Source organism: Trichosurus vulpecula, chromosome 7 (genome assembly GCF_011100635.1).
Source record: "Trichosurus vulpecula isolate mTriVul1 chromosome 7, mTriVul1.pri, whole genome shotgun sequence".
NCBI classification, from domain to species: domain Eukaryota; kingdom Metazoa; phylum Chordata; class Mammalia; order Diprotodontia; family Phalangeridae; genus Trichosurus; species Trichosurus vulpecula.
Genome location: NC_050579.1, coordinates 120,611,306 through 120,634,040, shown reverse-complemented (window position 1 = coordinate 120,634,040; position 22,735 = coordinate 120,611,306). Strand labels below are relative to the sequence as shown.

The following is a 22,735-nucleotide window of genomic DNA, read 5'->3' as shown; positions in this document are numbered from 1 at the left end:
AGTTGGCTTTTCATTTTAATTATATAATAAATTCAACATGTACCTTTCAATGCTGAATTGCTCATTTGTGATTCCTTCTGGGCTTTTTTCTATTCTCAATTTTTCTTTTTTGGGGGGAGGGGGGAACTTTATTATATATCCTTTTTCTTCCCTATTGAAAAGAACAACCCTCTTCCTGCTGACAGTACTGTTAGCAACATAGTGAACATCCCTCAAATCCACAAAACTTACAAGAAATGTGGCAAGCACAGTCTCACAAAATGCCAGTACAAGAAGGGCAAGGATTTCCTATATGCTCTTGGAAAAAAGGGCCATGACTATAAGGCAGAGTAACTGTATTGGTCAAACAAAGCCAATTTTCCAGGGGGAAAAAAGGCCAAGAGTACAAAGAAGAATGTACTGAGGCCTAAATGTGTTAAGTCCAAGTGCAGATCTAAGACGACCAGCCATTGAGAGATGTACGCACTCTGAACTGGTAGATAAGAAAAAATGGCCACCTGATCTATATGTTTTCATAATCAAAACAATTAAAATGTTGAAGTTATAATATTTATATTCCTTAGTCACATATGTGCTCTTTTGGCCAGGAAAAGGCTTGACCCATACTATGTGAAACTAGTCCCATGCAGAAAAAGCTAATTTGATGGATGAAAATGAGACTAAGTAATTTTGATGAGATACTGAATCAGGTTTGAATGTGGTTCACAGAGATGTTCTAATGAATCTTAATTTAAAATCTTTTGTCACTCACAAAGTCTAACTAGGGATTTCTGGAGGGCTCTAGCTGCTAGAACTATTGTTTTAATCAGTTACTGTCAATATTGCCCAGACAATCCAGGGGTAGGGAATGGGGAAACAACTTAATAAAGATAGGGAAAGCTTAACGTCTAGTCCTAATGTATTGGCATTTAGCAAACTTCATTGAGTTCACTTTCATAAACTGCCCTCCTTTAAAATATTATCTTAACAAAGTGACCATTTCTCAATCAAGTAATCAAGGATCAAGCAAACCTCTGAAGAAAACTACTTAACATAGTAACTGAAATACCTGGTAGAGGGTCATTGAAGGAATAGTCTGTTAACTGAGTAAACTGCTGATGGTGTTAATTATGTGATAAGAGGGCGAAGGAGTAACATTTATTAAAGATGACTTGCAATAGGGATCACTTGTATGGAGGTCACTGAATCTGTACATATAGTGTTTATTTGGGTTATCATATACATAAGTAGGAAGTAACTTTCATGGAAAGTTTAAATTTTTAATCTTTTCCCAGTGCCTAGAATAGCAATTTTCACACATGGGATAAGTGTTTGAACTAAAAAAAGGGGGAGGGAGGGGAGAACAGAAAAAGTAAAGAAAAACGATTATAGCAAATATTCAGAGTCAAGGAAAATTCTCACATTAGTTGAGTCAAAAAATTCATGTTTCACTCTGCATATTGATTTCATAACCTCTGTCAGAAGGTGGGTAAGATGCCTTGAGATCAATATTTTGTAATTATAAAGATCATTGCATTGATGAGAACTCTCAAGTCTTCCAAAGTTGCTTTTCCCTACACTGTTCTAGTTACTGTACATATAAATTTCTTTTTCTAGCTCTGATCATTTCAGTCTGCATTAGTTCACACAACAGTTCCTACGCTATCTGTCCAGGGCAGAGTCCTACAAGATTCTCACCCTTCTTCTTCTGATCACTATGCCTCAATATACCATAAGACTATATCAGGGGTTTTTTTTGCCTTTCATGTCATACTTTGAGTTCTCTTATTTATGCAAGCCACTAAAACCTCCAAATATTCTTCACTCATCTTTAGCTATACCTTTTCCACATTATGCTTGTCTTAAAAAAATTATTTTGTTTTGACACAACAGTTCCAATCTTATACTTATGAAGTTAATAATTTTCGTGTAAGCCTCGATATTTACCTATTAAATTTCATCTTACTGGATTTGGCTCATTGTTCTAGCCTGTCAAGTTACTTTTATGTCATTCTAGCTTCATGTCATTTGCAAATTTCATAATCATGCCCTCTACGTTCACTCTAAAGTTACCAATTATTTCTTTTTAAAAAATAAATTTTATTGATGTATTTTGTTTTATATGGCCTACATGCCTCCTTTTTCCCTCTCCTACAGAACCACCAATGATTTCTTATTTGCTAAATTTGAAAAAACAATGACAAGACCAATGTTCAAGAGACTACAAGAAAACATGAACACTAACGTACTGATATTGAGCTGCAATTGGTCCAGTCATTCACGAAAGCAATTTGGAACTATGTCCAGAAAAATTACTAAATTGTGCATAACTGTTGAATCAGCAACACTGCATGTTGCACTACTAGTTCTTAACACTATACTCTCTATCATTTGTTGAGGTAGCTTTATAGTCGTAAGAACCATCAATGTGAGGAACATGTGGAAATTATCAGAGTTGAACAGTGAACTTCCTATGGCTCCAGAAAAAGCTGAAACAGCAAGGGATGATACAAGAATCTGCAGTATGCAGAGTAGAATTTTCTATGCATACTGACAGATATTGACATTAGAGAAGATATCCACCTCTATCAAAACACCAAAAAGATGTTTTCATCTTAAGCAAAATAACACTTAGATCCTCCTATAATATTCACATTTCTCTCTTAGAAAAATGTGATGGTCATAATATGCTAAAGAAAGAGCTAGTGTAATACAAACAACACTGGATATGGAGTCAAAGGACTTGGGTTCAAACCTAGATCTACTGCTTATACACGTGTCCTAAGCCACCTGGGTTTCAGTTTCCTCATCAGTAACTTGGGAAGGTTAGACTAAATGAATTTCAAGGTCAATTTATTAAAGGCTCACTATGTGCTAGGGATAAAAGCAGAAACTTAAAACAATCTCTGTCCTCAGGAAGTTTTATCTTCTATAGAGAGGGACAACACATGCACATATGAAAGCAAATATAAAAAAAGAAATAAGAAAATTTGAGGAGGGAGGCACTTGCATCTGGGGGAGGAGAAGAAGGAAGGAGGCGGCTTCGAAAAAAGGCCTCCTGCAAGTAGTGGTATTGGATCTAAGACTTGAAAAAGGGGATTTTAAGAGGTAGAGGTAAGGAAGGAGTGTATTTCAGTTTAGAAGGGCAGCCAATACAAACGCATTAAGATAGCCATGTATGAAAGAATTAGGCAGGCTTTCACAGATTTTCTATAGCAGACCACATTTTTAGGGCCAGACTGATTACTTAAAGAGAACGTAAACTCATTCTGTGTCTATTTAGTGACTTTAAAAGTGTAAGAACAAAATACAAAGATACTCTTTCAACAAAATTTTATTTCAAGAATCTATTAATATATTGCTAAACCGAATACTATATAATATAGTAATAGCATATAAAGAACATCATCATATTATAAAGGAAGAAAGGAAGTGTATTGTTAAGTGCATACTATGTGCCAAGCATTATGCTAAATTTAGTCTTCACAACAATTCTGTGAGTAGGTGCTATTATTATCCCCAATTTACTGTTGAGGAAACTGAGGCAGAAAGCAATTAAGTGACATGCCCAGGGTCACACAGTTAGTTAAGCATCTAAGGCAAGATCTGAACACAAGTCTTCCTGACACTTGGCTCCTTGCTCTATGCATACTGCCACCATGTTGTCTCTACCATAAGTTTTTTTTTCTTTTATAATTTGTTTTTTCAATTTACAAAAATTTATTTTGTCCTCCCTCCCAGGAATGTTCCCGCATTATTGGGTAAGGGGGTTAAACTCATAACAAATACACATAATTAAACAAAAAATAAAAATCACACACACGTCATTTCCCAAAAATCTATATCACAATCTAGATTCTGATTCCATCACTTCTCTGTAAGGAGGTGAGTAGCATGCTTCATCAACAGTACTCTGGAATCCTAGCTGGTCACTGTATTGATCAGTTCTTAACATCTTTCCAAGTTGTTTGTCTTTACAATGTTGTTACTACATAAATTGTTCTCGTGATTCTACTCACTTATTGCATCAGTTCATAAGTTTTTGCAGTTTCTCTGAAACCCTCCCCTTCATCATTTCTTAAAGCAAGATAGTATTCTATTACATTCAGGTAATTTAATTTGTTCAGCCATTATGCAACTAATGAGGGTACTCTCTTAGTTTCTAGTTCCCTGCCACAACAAAAATTTTAGAGCTACTATATATCTTTACACATATGGGTCCATTTCTTTCTTTGCTTTCCTTGGGATATAAACTTAGTAATGGCATTGTTGAGCCGAAGGGTATGGCATAGCTTGAACTTTTGGGGCATAGTTTCAATTTGCTTTCCAGAACTGCTGGAACAATTCACAACTCTATCAACAATACATTAATGATTCCATTTTCCCACTCCCCCTTCAACATTTATTATTTTCCTTTCTGAATTAACTTTTTCAATTCGATAGGTATAAAGTAAAACTCAAAAGATACTTTTTAATGTGCATTTCTCTAGTTATTAGTGACTGGGAGTATTTTTTCATAAGGCTGTTGATACATTACTGATATATTACTATTGATATTATATATCGATATAGCTTAGATATCTTCCTTAGAATACTGCTTGTTAATCTCCCTTGACACTATTCTTTTCATGGATTTTATTTCCAAGCCCTCATGATGCCAATGATTGTAATAGCTAACATCATGTGTGTGTACGTGCGTAGGTACAAGAGGTTTACATATAAAAATCTATATACATATATATATACATATATATATATATATATATATAATATAGGTTAAGCTATATATAAACACATCTTGAAATGATTTCAACTTCACTTCCATAAAAACCCATTTCTTTTACACAACACTTTATGGGTAATGTTATTGGACTATACAATTATAAAACATTATGATATTGGAAGAATCAAAATTACTAAGAACCCAAAGGGCATTGGAAAGATTGAAATGGGTATTAGCTATAGCATGTTACAATTATAACTTGCATGTGAGGAATGTATATAAAAAACATCACTGAGGACACGTATGATAAGAAAAGGATATGTGCCATTCACACAATAAGAATCAGAGGCATCGAATTAGTAGCCTAAAAGCTACAATGTTACCCATGAAATATTAAGAGAATTAAAGAAAGGCCTCGAAGTGAATCTGATAGGTAATCTATGAGAGATTAACAGTAGGCATGGAGAACTGAATAAGATGAAATGACATAAGAAAAGCTGGATCTGCATGGGAAAAACTACCTGTATATATGAAAAAATAGATCCAGAGTATCAAAGTAATTATATGCATAGGCCTATTTACATTATTTTAGGGCCTCTATCTTTTCTCTCTATACTAACTCATGGAATTCAAACATTTTCATAAGATATTGTGGAGAATACAAAATATAAGACATGGTCCATGACTTTGAGAAACTCAAACTCCTCTGGAATAATATACACAAAACAAAGACTAAACTGAATGATACTGTTAAATACAGAGTTTAAAAAAGGGATAAGGATTTAAATCAAGAAGAAACATTAGAAATCATATAGTCTAAATTCCTCACATTAAAAGTGAAGAAACTGAGACCAAAAGAGATTAAGTAGCTTACTTAAGGTCATGCAATAAAAGCTAGTAGATTTAGTTTGGTGTGAACTAAACCTGTATCTCCAAAATAGTTTAAAATGAAAAATGAAATATAGAAATGATCAAGAAAACTAAAAGCTGATACTTTGAAAATGCTAACCAAAGAAATTAAATCTTTCAGCCAACCTGATCAACCAGATGAAAATCTAAGTACTAAAATTTAAAAAAAGAACACGGCAATTTTATAAGACAGAGAAAAGAAAGTAATTATTGAAACCTACTATATCCAATTATATAATAACAACCCAAGATCTTCGAAGAAATGGTTAATTACCCAAAAAAAGCATAAAATACTCACTTCAATAAAACACAAAGAGATCTTATATGACCTAATCTCAGGAAGTGAAATTGAAAAAGCCATAAAGAACTACCAAAGAAAAGAAACACGAAGTATACATGGATTTACCACCAAAATGGATTTTACCACCATGGATTTGCCTCCAAAACATATTGGATGTGGGCAAGTTACTTAACATTTCAGTGCTCTGGGAAACTCTCTAAGACTTTAAGTTGCAGTGGTGATGTTTACCTACATCAGAAGGGGATATTTATTCATCTGGGAGTTCCCCTTCAAGTGAAATCATAGGTCTAGTTCCTATCCCTATCACTTAAAGGCAATTAACACCTATGCTGCACAAATTATCTTTAGTAATTGATAAAGCTCTCTCTCAAATTCTTTTTATGACAAACACAGTCCTATACAGATGGATAGTGATACAAAAAGTTTAACATCCTTTTAGAAGACTACAGAAATATACTCCCATACCACCTCAAAAAAAAAAATTTACAAAGACAAAGTTGGATTTATACACCAGCGATGCAAAGATGGTCAACATCAGGAAAATAAATAATGCAATGAGTCACATTAAAAACCATGCCAAACAAAATAATGTTATCAACAGATACAGAAAAGGCTTCTGATGAAATACAATGAATTATATTAACAACTGTTAAAAACACAGAGGGGCAGCTAGGTGGCACAGTGAGTAGAGTACCGGCCCTGGAGTCAGGAAAACCTGAGTTCAAATCTGTTCTCAGACACCTGACACACTTACTAGTTCTGTGACCTTGGGCAAATCACTTAACCCCAATTGCTTCAAAAAAAACCAAAAACCATAGGCATGTATGAAAGTGAAAAGCTTTTGCACAAATAAAATCAAAGTAGCCAGGATAAGAAAGGGAACTTGACAGAGAAAAATCTTTGCATTAATTACCTCAGATAAATATCTGATATCCAAATATGTAGGGAATAAATATAAATAAAGCATGTCCCAAAAAATTTTAAGTGTAGTTTCAACGTTTAACAACTTCATAAGTTCTACAAACTTACCCAAAAAATCATCTGAAAGCTTAAACTCTTTATGTAACAATTATTGTGAATTTTGGATAAATTTTTCATTTTAACATGTAGAACCTTATCATTATGCATTGCGTGCAACAATTTCCAGATAACACTTTTTCAGACCAAATTGGTGAAGGAGGTCCTCTAACTTGGTCACTTTGGTCACCTGATCTTTCTCCATAAGACTTTTTCTTGTGGAGTCACATCAAAACTGTTGCATACACCATCAAAACCTCATTCTTTGGATAATCTTAAGGTGAAGACTACAAAGATAATCCTTTCAGTCACTGATCCGCAACTGATGAAAGTTTATATAAAATTCAAAAATTGACAAGGGCAATGTATGACATAAGACAGTGATTATGCTGAATCTTAATAAGATACATAACAATTTTTAAAAAATTTAGAAAATTAACTTTCCAATTGTAGCATCTATACTTCTGAAGACCAAGAACCATTCCTAATTAGATAGCTGGACAAAGAAAATGAACAGACAATTCTCAGAATAAGAATTGTAAACTATCAAAACTATGTGAAAGTGCTCCAAATCACTAACAACAAAAGACATGCAAATCAAAACAATCTCGGAGGTTTCAACTTAAACTGAGCTAACTGGCAAAGATGGGAGAGAAAAAAAAAGCAAACAGTCGAAGCTGGAGGAGCTCCAAGAAAATGAGCTCATTAATACAATGTTGTGGAGCTGTGGATTTTATAAAACCATTTGGAATTCTACAAGAAAAGTGACTGAAATACCCATAAAATTTGACCAAATGTATGAATGAAAATATATTTATTAAGCTTTTATTATGTGCAAGGCACTGTGCTAAATGCTTGGGATGCAAATACACAAGATGGTCCTTGTTCTCCAGGAATATTCTAACGGAGAAGTTATCAAAAATGTAGGTTATAGCTGCAGGTCAATAAATAAGTGCCCTAAGGCTAAGGCCTAGGGATATAAAATAAAAGACAGCCCCTGGTCTCAATGATCTCACAATCTAATGGTGGAGGTGACATATTTAAAATAACTATGTACAAATAAGCTATATATACTAAATTGGAAACAGTCAACAGAGGGAATGCACTACCATTAAGGGGAATTGGGAAAGGCTTCTATAGAATATGGAATTTTAGTTGGGAAGTAAAGGAAGCCAAGGAAGCCCAAGAGAGAGAGATCAGGAGGAAGAGAATTCTAAGCATGGAAGATAGTCAATGAAAATGCCCAGTCAAGCAATGGAGTATTTTGTTCAAGGAATTACAAAGAGACCAGTGTCACCACACATGGGAGGAGAGTGTGTAAGAAGACTGGAAAGGTAGGAGAATGCCAGATGACAAAGAGCTTTGAATGCCAAGTGATTTTATATTTGACTGTGGAGGCAGACATGGAACCACTGGAGTTTACTGAGTGACACGGTAGGCACACCAACCAGAAGACTACTGCAATAGCCCAGGAGTGCGGTAATGAGGGTATGTATCAGGATGGTGGCAATGTCAGAAAAGCAAAGGGACCATATGTAAGAGGTATTACAAAATTAAAACTGACAGGCCTAGGCAAAAGATTGGATATAGAGGATGACAAAATAGAGTCATAGGTTGGAGTCTGGGGAACTGGGAGGATGGTTATGCCTTTAACAGTAATGAGGAATTGAGGCGTTGGGAGGGGAGGAAGGAGGGGGGTGTTAACAAGGAAAGATGAATTCAGTTTGGGACATGCTGGGTTTAAGATGTCAATGGGACATTAAGACGCATATGCTTTAGTGTCATTTCCGAAACTGTTTCTAATGTCAAGTCAACAAGCATTTAATAAGTACCTACTATGTGCCAGGCATTATGCTAAGTGCTGGGGATTAAAAAAACAAAACAAAAAAAAAATTGTCCCTACTTTTAAGGAGCTCAGTCTAATTGGGCTAACAACATAAAAACAACTATGTACATGATTTTGAACCATTTGACAACATCAAAACTTTGGTAACAAGAACTGTCTTCTAAGTATTCAGTTGCTGTGACTCTTAGGGCATGTGGGAAGGATTGATAGGGAGCAGTAGGATTATGGCTGGTGCAGAATCCTGCAGATCAAATCTCCACAAGGATTGTTCACCTGCACAATGGCAGTTAAGGTCCAGGTAATCAGAGAGAGAGGATTTCCTGGAGTTCTGGAGCTTACTTGCCATTTGGTGGCATGTGCTCAGTTGGTGGTGGTGGTGGTAGTGGTAAGCAGGGAATGATCATCTCCAATAATACCACAGCATATACAAAAAGAAAAGGTTCCATATATAATATTCATAGTATAACTATTTATAATAGCAAAGAACTAGAAACAAAGTGAGTACCCTCCAGCTGATGGTTAAACAAATAAAGGTACATAAATGGAAAGGAATATTAAAACAAATATGAGACATTCAGAGAAACTAAGATTTTTATGAATGAAGTAAGCAGTAAGGAGAATGAGAAAACTATATATAGTCACTACAACAATGTTAACAGAAAAAATAAAATGAAACAATGTTATGCAATTATAAGGACAAAACCTGATCCCAAAAAAAGACAAGAAAACACACCTTCCTTTCTTTAGAGAAGTAGAGAACTACAAGCATAGAATGCCACATTTGCTGTAATGGTTTGGTTTTTTCTTTCAGCTTTTATCTTTGTTACAAGAGAAATTTATATAGATAAGGAAAAACAATATTTGGAAACGTGATGTAAAAACCAAAAAGTGTTGGTAAATCTTTTTTTTTAATCTTCAAAATGAAAACTCCATATTCCTTGCTGAGATTTCTTTCATTCATTCAAATATTTACTGAATGCCTATATGCTAAACACTGTGGAAAATACAAAGATGTATGGGATGTAATCCATCCCCTTTGGCGGTTTATCATCTAATAGGGGAAGTAAATCACATAAATAAAGAAATCCAAAGAAGCAAAGTGTGGCACAGTGCAGGGGGCCAACCTTGAAGTCAACAGGACCTGGTTTCTACTCTTGCTTCTGACTTATAGTGGCTGTGTGACCCAGGCAATTCTCTTACGAATATAGGTTTCAGAACAGTTGCCAATATGCTAGAGTCTACAGGAGGAATCCTCATTACCAATGATAATTCAGGTCTACTATGAACACAGAATGAAACATCAGAAGACTAATGGTTGTTTTTAAAATGGGAAAGCCTTGTTTCATGGAGAAGTGTGGGAGTCATTAAAAAAAAATTACAACCCTCCAAAGCAAATCCACTTCACTTGCCTCCTTGTATTCAGTTCCAGGCCTAGCTTACTGTCGGTCTTCTATATCTTTTCTTAGCTTTATGTTTTAATGGACAAGCTCAGTCCAATAAAACAGTGCATCATTACACACTCTTCAGACAACTGATTATTCCTGTATGCACTGTTAGGGCAAACTCTTGAATGCTTATGGAACTCACTTAGAAGACTCTCAAAAGTTCAGGGCTGGACAAGCTCAAGGTGCATCAGAAGGATCTCCTGAGGAATTCCCCTTCAGGAACCAACACCTCTGTTAAGTGTAAGTCTTGCATGATATTAACAATCAGGTAAAACAAAGTTCTATTTTTAAAATCTCTCAAGTTATTTTGTAGGATTCTGACATCCTTTAGGAGGAAAATTTTATAAGCTCTATGAAATCAACAGAATTAACAAACAAAAAATGCAGTGGGAACGTATGGTCTCTACGCTTTTCAATCAATTATTTGGTTGTCAAGATGGGGTTGACTGAAGTATTCACTTATAAAAGCCTGCAGCTTCCTTCTAATAACTTCATTGAGGATGTCCTCAAGTCATACGTGGATTATTCTCTCTCTCTCTCTCTCTCTCTCTCTCTCACACACACACACACACACACACACACACACACACACACACAAATGTATACAGATAGCTAACAACCCATGTGTTTATTTTCCTAAGTCTCTGGTTCACTCTTTTTGGTGGGAAGGGAGGAAATGGAGGGAAAGGAGATAAACGTGAGTTTTTTCTAGGCCTTTAGTATCTTCTCTTTTCAATACCCTAGAGTCTTTGATCTCTCCAATGCCTTCAAAATGATGTCACCTCCAGCACAGAACTCCTCTATATTACACTGGCACAGTCCATCTGTTTTTCTCATCTTTTTTTCAGTATCATTTGCACTTTCTAAAGTAACACATCTAAAACTGTAATATTAGAATCAAAATGTGGTGGTTTCATTGTCCTTGATGGTATAAAAAATTATACAAATTTTAAAGTTCTTTCCATTTTTGTTGTTGTCCTTCCAGTTTCATCCTTAAATGCCTTTAGGATGACTTTGCTTAGTTGGATTTCTTGACAAACTTCCTTTAAACATTATTCTTCAGCTGCTTCTCAATGTTTTAAGAGATGACACTGCTCATAATCTTAAAGCATTATGCCCCTTAAGAGAAGTTTATCAAGAGTTTCTATCTTAAATTAGTGTTGCCCCAAGTTACCATCTCTGCTTGACAAAGAGATCAACTGTCTGTTGACTGAGAAAGTTTCTAGGCTCTTCTGTTTCCTCATCATTGGAAATTATTTTAATCAGTTAAATTTCAGTATAAAATTGTTATAACCAGTACAGATGTTCTTTCAACTCCATCCGTTTCCTATTTTCAACATAACTTGTTTAAAATAAGGTAGGAGTTGTTTTAATCACATGCACTTTTTTCTCATTTTTATTTTTCTAGTTTTGTATTAATTTTGATTTTTGCTTTAAAGACTACAGTCGATGTATGCAATGTTGAAAGAAATATAAAAATATAAAATAAGCTATAATCTGGCCAATTTTGACATTTGCGAAAGCAAGCAGAAAGATGATGGTTTTCACAGAGATTAGGAAAGGAAGAGCCAAAAAGTAAAAATGTGCCCAACACTATGCAATGACAAATGGCACCAGTATAAGATAGGTTAAGACCAGGACATGGAAGGAAGCAGGGGTAAAGTATAGGAGAGTTTATTAACAATAGGGCACACTAGAAGAGGGTAACAGAGAGGGTTACTACTGATGCCATAAGACTGTTGAGAGTTAAGCTGTATACTGTACATAAAAAAAAAAGACCCTAAAAGAAGGAGTTGCACCTTGGTCAAGGAGGCAGAAGAAGAAGGGGAACAGAAGGACATGTTAGTATTGGAAAGCTGAGTAGACTAAATTTTATTATTGAAGGTGTTTATAGATCTGGTTACATATGGAATGTTGATGAGAAGGCCCCACCTTGACCGCAAAATTCATAAAATCTAAAACTGAACTTGATTTACTTGATTACTTTCTCAAGCTGTGTTCCTCAACTTCTCCACTTTTCATTGTCATCACTCTTCTAGTCACTAAAGCTTGAAACCTTCAACTCATTGCTGACTCACGCTATTCCTACATTCACACAGCCATACTAAATCCTTCCGCCCCTACACTAGTCCAAGCCTCCTTAATTTACTAAGTTATACTCTCCTACCTGGTCTTCCAGACTAATCTCTCTCTACTCTAAACCATCCTCTATAAAACAATGTCAAATTAACCTTTCTAATACCACTGTCAACATTTACTTTTTTGCACTCAAGAAGCAACAAAGCTTTCTTTATGTCTATCATATCAACTTCAACTATCCTAATTTTGCCCTGTCCAACCTAATTTCCCACTCCTTCCCCAAAAAGGTATCTTTTGCTCTAATCAGGCCAACCTACTCATTCCTGTTTTTACTCGTTGTCCTCTCTATTTCCTCCTCTCAGCCTAACCCCATCACAGCCAAACTCAAGTACTAGTTCTTGAATGTCTTCTTTAACTGCACTAGTCTATATTGATCCCTTCCTTCTCTGAACTCTTATTGCACTTTTGACATATACTTACTGCCTTATATTAGTTTTATTGGGCTAGTCTTTCTCTCCAACTCGCCCAATCAACTGAAGCGTAGAGAAAGGTTAAGTGAAGTACCAAAGGTCACATGTCTATTTAACAGCAGAATTAGAACTAGATCTTGGCCCAGCATTCTCTCTCCTACACTATACCATATGAGCATACTTATAGCCCCACACAGTGCTCAATAATAACTGCCAACAAGCCAGAAGTTGGGCATTAATATATTACTAACTGAAAGTATTTGGACAGAAGACATGAAAAGCTAGAAAGTAAGGTTTAGGTAGATTTTCCAATGTGCTTTCCACTTGGAACGATGGTATTCCTCCAAATCTAAAACTTCCCCTGCCTTTCCTCCAATGAACAAAGTTCATTTAAACTATATATCATCTCCCCCATGTGCTATGAATTAGCTCAATTTTTTAGTAAGCTCCCTCCAAGTCATTCAGCTTGCTATTTAGTATTATAGAAGTACTGCTTCAGGGAGTTTCCACACTGTTGCCAATTTGTTGCCAATCCTGACTGCTTTTGTTATTTATTTTTACACTTCAAGGCAATAGAAATAGGTCGACTATTTCTAAACACTACCATAGTTCAACTTAGCAAACATTTAAGTGCCTATTAAGTCCAAGACACTAGGGATACAAAAACAAAAAGTTCCTGTGAGCATTTAACACTTTCTACCACAAAATTCTCAGGGATAGTATCTCTTCCCCAGATTTCAGGCTCTCTCCTGATTTTCTTCCTATCTGTCTGACCCTTTCTTCTTAGTCTCCTTTACTGAGGTCATCCTGTCCACATCTCCTATGTGTGAGCATACACCAGATTTTTATCCTGATCTCTCTTCTTTCTCCACACTCCCTAGTGGTAATCGCAACAGCTGCCATTGGTTCAAATATATACACCTCATCTTTTTTTCTGTGCTCTGGTTTTGCAACACCTGCTGGACATTTCCATTAGGATGTCTCACAGGCATCTCAAATGCAACATTTCTAAAACTGAGTTCATCTCCACTCCCCCTACTTCCCCCCACCCTATCCCTTCTCCTAACTTTCTAATTCTGTTGAGGGTCATTACTATTCTTTCCACCACTCTTTTCCAATCAGTTACCACGTCAATTCAACTTGTGCAAAATATCTCTCCATTCATACAGCCAGTCACCACCCTAGTTCTAGCCCTTACCATCTTCCTCCTAGACAACTACAATAGCCTAATTGGTCTCCTGTGTGACAGTCTCTTCTCCCTCCAATCCATAGTCCTTCACAAAGCACAGATCTGACCACATCACTCATTTGTTCAAGAAGCATTGTTGTTTTTCAGTTGTCTGACTTCGTAACCCCATTTGGGGTTTACTAGGCAAAGATACTAGAGTGGTTTGCCATTTCATTCTCCAGCTCATTTTACAAATGAGGAAACTGAGGCAAACAGGGTTAAGTGACTTGTCCAGGATCAATGAAGCTAGTAAGTGTCTGAGGTCATACTTGAACTCAGGAAGATGAGTCTCCTGACTCCCGGTCCATTCTATTTGTTCTATCCTCTGTGCCATCCAGCTGCCCACAAGAAGCCTTGGTAGTTCTCTATTGTTTCTAGGATAAAATACAAGCTCCTCTGTTTGGCATTTAAGGCTCTTCACAATCTGGCTCTAAAAAAGCCTTTAGGACTGATTTCACTTTACTCTCCATGAACTCTATGTTCTGGCCAAACTAGAACTGTTCCCTAACTTAGCATTCCATCACCCACCTCCATGCTTTTGCACAAGCTGCATCTCCCCATGCTACAAACATTTCCATTCCTCATCTCTGACTCTTGGAATCCCTAGTGCCCTTCAAATCTCAATTTAATGATATTTGAATTTTTCTTTGTATTTCCTCAGCCTAACACATAGTAGGGTAATTGAATTAGATTAGTTTCATAATAGTGGCATTTTAAAATAATATGGGTATTATCTAACAAATTTTAATCAACATATCCTAAGTCTAAGAGCCCAGGTTGTCTCCAAGTCCCCTCAGACTAAAAATTTATCATCAGCTTTTCTTTTTCCCAATATACCATAAAACAGGAACATTCTTAACATGAGTGATTTTTTTCAAGATTTTGATAACTATTTCAATATAATTGGATTCCTTTGTAATTCTTTGTACTTTGATATAATTTATTTCCTTTATAATTCTATGAACTATATTTTATGCATCTAAAACCACTCTTTTAAGAAGGGGTCCAAAAACTTCACCAGACTGCCAAAGGAATCCATGATTTTAAAAAATAGTTTTTTTTAAGTTAAGAATTCCTACCCTAGTTTTAGCTACCAAATAATACAAGGAATGCATTAAAATAACATGCTAATTTCTACAAAAAGAACCATACCTTTAATGAACATGCTCTGACACAATCTATCAAGTCTAATTCCAAAAATCCATATTCACAAAATGGTTCAGTACTATACTTTTAACAAAGCAGTAAGGCAACTTTATCTACTAAGATATGAGCTTGTAATTCCTGGCTGTCATCCAAATCCAATACATAGGACACTAAACTTTTTGTTTCAAGATTAAATGAAGCAATTTAACATATACAAGATAAACAGATAGTACTCATTAGAGACAGATATAGCTTACACATGGTATCTAATGAGTTGTTAGACCTCCAGAGATGCTACATGTTTCTGTATGTTTTCATAGATTAAAATAATTTTGAAGATGAGAATGCCTAACCTACTTAAATTCCCATTTTACAACTTAAGAAATCAAAACTCAAAGAGATTAACAGAAGAAGTGACAGAACTGAAAGCCAGAGTTTCAAGTTCCTAGGCCAGTACATTTGCCCCTTTACTGTGTGTATGCATTGATCTAAGTCTTGGTGATTCAAATTAATGGTTTAGATCAACATTTTAAAAGTGAAAAGTTAAGACCTATTAAAGATATGCTGTTTGGGCAAGACCTTTCTAGTAGTTAGTCATACTTCTTATTAAATAGATATTGTGTTAAATACTAAAGCATATTACAAACAGAATACTTATTTTTCTTAAAGTCTGGGAGATAAAATGACCAGTTTTTAAAATCAGTGTCTATTTTTAACCAGTGGCTTCAAGATGAGCCAAATGTCCATAATCTAGAGAGGAGAAAATATATTTTTGAATCTGAGGGCTTCAAAGGCTACCCTACTTTACAGGGTTAATTCAGGAGCAAAATTCCATAAATAATTAAAGGCTTTTCATTTCACTTGTGTATGCAAAATGCAAACTGATCTAGTTTTCTTTCAACTCTTCAAGGGCCTTTTAATAGGAAAAGTAAGGGATGGGGGGCGGGGCAAGAGTAAAATTGTTAAGTTTCTTTCTACCTGTTCTGATAACTTTAATTCTCTTTTCTCCCAGCAACCCAACATCCTGCACCCAAAATTATAACTATCCAATTCTTTCTACTAAAATTCTTTCACTGGCAGAACACATACAGCATATAGCAAGTTATTATTCAATTTGACTCAAGTATTTGAGCACATAGTAGGTACCAGGCACTCACTGGGCTTGACGTTGGTGGTACCACAACAAAAATTAAGGCGTCCCTGCCTTCGAGAAGCTTAATAGAGGCAAAACATGTACACAGAGAATACAAAATGAATACTATTACTTAAAAGTTTTATGACTATTCTGCCGCTCCTAAACTATTCTAATGAAACTAACCTTTACCTCTTCCTTTTGCCCACTTAAAAGTATGACACCACCGACAGGCACCTGCTGCCCCCCTTCCCCAGCTGGGAGGTACGAAAATTCAATCTGCGGAACCCCAGCCCTTCCATGGATACGGTGTCGTTTTTCCCTTGGGCAGGTAAGAGAGCCATCGCTCCAGAATTGCAGGGGCCTCCCCAGTAACCCACCCCCGCCCGGGGGATCCGAACCCCGGGAGGGTCATTTGGGGGAAGGGAGAGAGCGCCCTTACCTGTAAGACCACCTCGTTGGGGAGCTGCGCGGCCCGGAACAGCTCCACCACCCTCCCGTTGGAAGCTACCTTCTTGGTGCTCTCGATGTCGCAGTAGGAGAAGAGATCGGAGTAGTATTTCTGCTCTGCATCGCTCAGCGTTAATCCCTCCATCTTCTTCCCCACCCCACCCCCTCCCTAGCTCCTCGCCGCCGCCCCGCCCCGCGACCCCGGGGCGGCGGGGCCTCGGGCCCGGCTTCCCTCCCGAACCCCTCGAACTCAGTCGCAGGGAGACGGAGCGTGGCCCGGGCGCCAGGCAGCCCCCCTACGCCGCCGCCCTAACCCGGCTCGCAGGCACGCACGCACACCGGGTCCGCTGTGGCCGGACCCCGGTCTTCCCTTCCCCTCTCCCCGCCGCGGCGGCCGCCGCCGGCCGGGACACAAGCAACAGGGCTGGAGAAGAACAGGAGGCTCCGCGTGCCGCCGCCGGCGCTCCCCTCTTCGGAGGAAGAGGCTCCTTCTCGCCCCGATCCGGGGCCGGCTGGGAGGCGCCAAGGCCCAGGCTCCGGCTCGGGCTCCGGCACCTACAGCGGCGCCGCGAGGCGAAGGCGACCTCTCCGAGCCTCCGCCTTCGCCGTGGGTTCGAGCCGCCCCCTCTACTACCCTCCCCCCTGCTCCCCACTCGACTTCCCGCCTAGCTTCCTCTTCCGCCCACCCTTTCGAGGTCAAACCCCGCGAAGAGCGGCTGCGCCCCGGAGAAAGTTGTGGGGCTTTTAAGCTAAAGTTTCGGGGGGCGCCTGGCTGAGCGCGGCTGCCGCTCCGCCTCCCTCCGCCGCCATTTACTGCGCTCCAGCTCCACCGCGGACGTGCCCGCACTAACACTGACAGCGGCCGCAGCGGCGGCGGCGGCGGCGGCAGCAGCGCCAGACCCGGATGTGAGGCCGAAGGCGAGCGAGCGCGAGGGGGTGGGGGGGAGAGAGGGAGAAAGACAGAGAGAGGAGAGAAAGAGAGAAACCCCCAGCAGAGGCTCGTGCCTTTCCCGAGAGAGGAAGACGGGAACAGCGCCCTCTGCTGGTGGGCGCCCCCACGGCCGGAGAGAAGCCCAACCCGGCAGCGTCCCGCCCCCTAAGCGCAGCCCAGCTCTAGGAAAATGTCAAAAAAAAAATTATTCCTATATAGGGGCCCCCAGTGCCTGGAATGCTCTTCCTCCTGCACTCCAACTAGTGACCCTCCTTGGCTTCCCAACTAAAATCTCACCTCCTACAGGAAGCCTTCCTTAACTCCTCTTAATTCCAGTGCCTTCCCTGTAAATTATTTCTTATTTATAATATGTATAGCTTGCTTTGTATATATTTGTTTACATGTTGTCTTCCCCATTCCACCGTAAGTTTCTGAAGGGCAGGGATTATCTTTTGCCTCTTTTTATATCCCTAGCACTTAATATAGATGTGGTTAATAAATATTTAATGAATTAAACTGATGGCAGGTGTGAGGGCATCCTTATTATTATAGTTGTTGTCGTTGTTAACTTACATTGCCCAAGTGGTTACTATTTATTATTTGTCATTATATGATAATTATAATTAATTTTTTAAAATAACCAAGCTTGATGTTGGTGTAACACTTTTAGCTTTTCAAAGCATTCACATTAACAGCTACACAGATGCCATTTTACTCTCCCAGTCTCCCTGGGAAGTAGGTATATTCTTTTATTCTTATCCTTTCTTTTTTCACAATGAGGAGAACTAAACACCCAGGGATCCCATTTCCATCATTCCAGACCTCCAACTCTGGACAAATCAGGCCACCTCTCTGGACCTCAGGTTTCTCATTTGTAAGTAAAAGTTGAGGGACCTGGGTGGTTGATTGTCACTCAGCCCCACTCAGACTGTGTTAAGATGTCCTGATATCTTAAGGAGATGAAGCAATTCTTAATCTTTCAATCTCAATAATTGGTTTTAGACTAAATGTGTCATCTTTGGAACTGGAATGGCAGTACCCAGAAATCCTTTTTAGATTGCCTAAAGTAACTTGATAACACTCCAAGGGTTATCTATAAAGTTATCAAGCTAGTTCTGATGAGAAGATTAGAGCAGTAAAACCTCAGAGATGGGACCCTGGGGAGAGGAAGGAAGAAGAGGCCTCAGCTTTGGCCTCTACCTAGATCCCCCTTTCTGGCCAAGGGAGGACCTTTCGAGCTTCCCAGGGTCCATAATATTTTGGATTTCTCATCCACAACCTAACACTATTTCCTGGGACATTAGTAACAAGATGTAATTTAGGGAGGGCATTTTCACTGGCAAAGAAGTGACACAATGCCTAAGGGGAACTTCTTAAGTACCCCAAATGGAAGTTATGAGTTACCCCTTTGTCCATGTATTTCTGAGTCTGAGTGCACTTTCCCCTGAACACTGTATGTACTGGTGGGAGAGTGTCAGTGAACGGCTTTCTACCAACTATTGTAAACTGAACTAATAACCCTTTCTAAAAGCCACTTGATGATTATTGACTGAATGATACCAATTGCTAATCATGCTGGGAAGTTACACCAGAATGGGGGCTTGAGCTGAGAGTATTAAACAGACATCCTTCCCCCAGTGCCTTCAGGTTACACATAGAGCCCTGCAAGTATCATAGTAACCACTCTCCTGGGATCCAACTCCTTAGCATAAGTTTGATTTGGGATAGATAGCATGGGATACCTGTAAAATGAAGGAGGTTGGACTAAATAAATAGTCTCTGAGGTCTCTTCCAGGTCTATTTCTATAATCTTATGGTCCTAATCATCAATAAAGTTAGGTCTTCCCTGACATTTAAGGTCAGTATCAAGGCTGAGGAGTCTAGTGAAATGGAAAGAAGCTGGATTTGAAATCAAAAGACCTGGGTTCAAATCCCTGTTACTTTCTGTCACAACTGCTCTGTTTCAGCATTCTTATCTCAAAAATAAGGAGATTGGATGAAATGAAATTTGAATTCCTTTCCAATTCTAAGTCTATAACCCTATGAAGACCTTCACAAAACAGACAACAAAGTAACTACCAATCAGAGGGATGATGGGTTCACTGATGACTACATCAGATCTTTCTATCCCATCTGTAGGGAAAGATTCTGCCTACCTTGCCAGGCAAATAACTAATTGTTTTTTTTAGTATAAATTAACTCCCATTCTCAAATTTAGATTTCATAATTGCCCTATTGCAGGTTAGGCTGGAAGTATAAAGTGATACTTTTTATTCATTATGATCTCATGTTATATATATATATATATATGTATCATTATTCCTAAGAATTTAAGAATCTTCTAATAAATATTTCCAAGATAGTTATGGTTTTGCGGTGTTTCTTGTATCACCCCATACTGAATTCGCATACCAATTTCCTTTAGGCACATGCTTGGTACTCTTCTCCCAATCCTCTGATGTGCTCATTACTGTCATCCCTTTGATGTCAGATATCACTGAAGATAAACTCAAATTCCTCCTTCAAGAGCTTGTTTAAGGAACCCTCACAGATACCTGAACACTTCGACATCAACAGTAACTGTTTATCTGAGAAGCAATTGTTTGCTGAGTAGAGGAAAGGTGAAACTAATTTGGTATATATAAATATTTACCTAACTCAAATTTTGCTGCTACTTCTGTCCTGTGTCTTAATCTGAAAACAATCTCATTTTCTGGAAACCTGCAGAATTTAAGGTATATGCTGTTTGATTTTACATTTCTGTTTATGTAGCAGTCTACAATTTGCAAAACATTTTTCCCACAATGGCCCTGTAAGGCTGGTAAGGATTATTATTATCATTTTTGTCAAGTGAGAAAATAAGTCTGAACAGAATTGTTATTTGCCCACAGTCAAACGACTAGTCCATTGCTCAGTCCAGGATACCATATGATCTCCTTTGCATTTCATTTAAAATAGCTAGCATTTACATAATGTTTTAAATTAATCATCACAAGAACTGTATAATTTAAGTGCTATTACTATCCCCATTTTACAGATGAATGTTGTTCATACTTTGTTTTCAAAGAGGACCAATGACATCATGGGGTACATAAATTGAATTTAAGTGAGTCAGAGTTGCACAAAATGATCAGCGTTACTCTCACTTGTAGAGTCATTAAAGTAACTGGCAAGACAAAAGATGACTGGCGATGGCCTGGGATGTAGTGGATGACCTCAGTGTCTTTGATACCTGACCAAGCTCTATGTGCTCCACCGTGCCTCCTTCAGCTGCCTTCGTGACTCTTGGAATAAATTGGTATCATCTGCCTGTTCTGCCAAAAGAAAACTTCACATGCTTGAGGCAGATATCCCCCAACTCACTGAAAGGTTTTGGGCTTGATGGTTACCCTCAACCTGATTTAGCCCATCTGGCAAGACAAGTGTGGCTACTGTACATGCTACAGCCTCTTAGAGCCACAGGTGAGAGGAGACTGAGGCCGAGAGGTTAAAGTGATTTAACCAGAGCCATACAACTAGTAACTGTGAGGCAGGATCTTCCTGAATCCGAGTGCATTACTTGATCCATTGTGCTATGTACATCATACAATAAATTAATATTTTAAATAACATATGAGTTGGAATTTTGCTAAGTCTAAAGGCTTGACCACACTAAAATTTGTAGACGGAGGAAATATAGTCTAACCAAACAATCTCTTCGCTATCTAATCTGACTCGATGGGTGTCAGCAGCCTTTGCAACCCCCTGTCTAATTCAGTTCAACTTCACAACTGTTTATTCTTCAAGTAACCACTTGAAGTAGCACTTACTGTTTGCCAGGCACTGTGCTAAGCAATGGGGACACAGCAAAAATGATCTAGTCCCTACACGCAAAGAGTATACGTTCTAATAGGGGAGATAACACGTACTTATGTAAGTACAGACAGAATACATACAAGGTAATTTGGGGGGAGGGGGAGGACACTAGCAGCTGGGGATAAGCTCCTGCTTCACACAAAGCACTTTGCTAGGTGCTGAGGGAGATACACTTTTTAAATAAACCACAGGCAATGCCTTCATGGAGGTTAATTAATAGTAGACATTATTGCTGTGTTACTGACCTATCTCAAAGCATCCAGCATCCACCTCAAAGGGTTGTGAGGAGTAAATTAGGTAAGCTAGGTAAAGTCTTTAGCAGCTCGGCAAAAGTGAGCTACTGTTAGATGTCATAAATAAATTGGAAGAACACAGAACATATTACCTATCAGAATGATGGATAGAAGAATTTATGAACAAATGAGAGTTAGAGAGCATTTTGAGATGGAAATTGGATGATTTTGATTACCTTTAATTAAAAAGGTTTTACACGAACAAAACCAATGCAGCCAAGACTAGAAAGTAGAAAATTGGGGGAAAATTTTAGACAGTTTCTCAGATAAAGGTCTCATATCTCAACTATGTAAAGAACTTTGTCAAATTTATAAGAATACAAGTCACTCCCTAATTGATAAATGGTCAAAGGATATGAACAGACTCTTTTTTGGATGAAGAAACCAAAACTATATATAGTCATATAAAAAAACTGCTCCAAATTATTATTGATTAGAGAAATGCAAATTAAAGTAACTTTGCCCTTGAGATACCATCTCACACCTATCAGATAGGCTAAAATAATAGAAAGGGAAAATGACAAATGTTGGAAGAGATGTGGAAAAATTGGGATACTAATACACTGTTGGTGAAACTGCGAACTGATCTAGCCATTTTGGAGAGCCATTTTGAATTATGCCCAGAGATTCATAAAACCGTGTATGCCTTTTGACTCAGCAATACCACTATTAGGTCTGTTTCCCAAAGTGATCAGGGAAAAAGGAAAAGAACCTTTATGTGCTAAAATTATTTATAGCAGCTCTCTTTATGATAGCAAAGAATTGGAAATTGAGGCGATGCCCATCAATTAGGTAATGGCTAAATAAATTGTGGTATGTGATTGTGATGGAGTACTACTATAGATGTAAGAAATGATGAGCAAGCTGATTTTAGAAAAACATGGAAAGACTTGCATGAAATAATGAAGAGTGAAATGAGCAGAAAGAAAAC

The 22,735-nt window shown here is 38.0% G+C and overlaps 1 protein-coding gene across 8 annotated transcripts in view; it reads right to left on the bottom strand.

Annotated features, from left to right (window-relative positions):
- Window positions 1–16,870, bottom strand: part of REPS1 (RALBP1 associated Eps domain containing 1) — an 89,635-nt gene extending 72,765 nt beyond the window's left edge. For all 8 annotated transcript variants that reach the window (XM_036767217.1, XM_036767219.1, XM_036767221.1 and 5 more), the window contains exon 1: window positions 16,718–16,870. In XM_036767217.1, the coding sequence (XP_036623112.1) occupies window positions 16,718–16,870 (153 nt within the window). The remainder of the gene's footprint in view (window positions 1–16,717) is intronic.
- Between the last annotated feature and the right edge of the window lie 5,865 nt (window positions 16,871–22,735).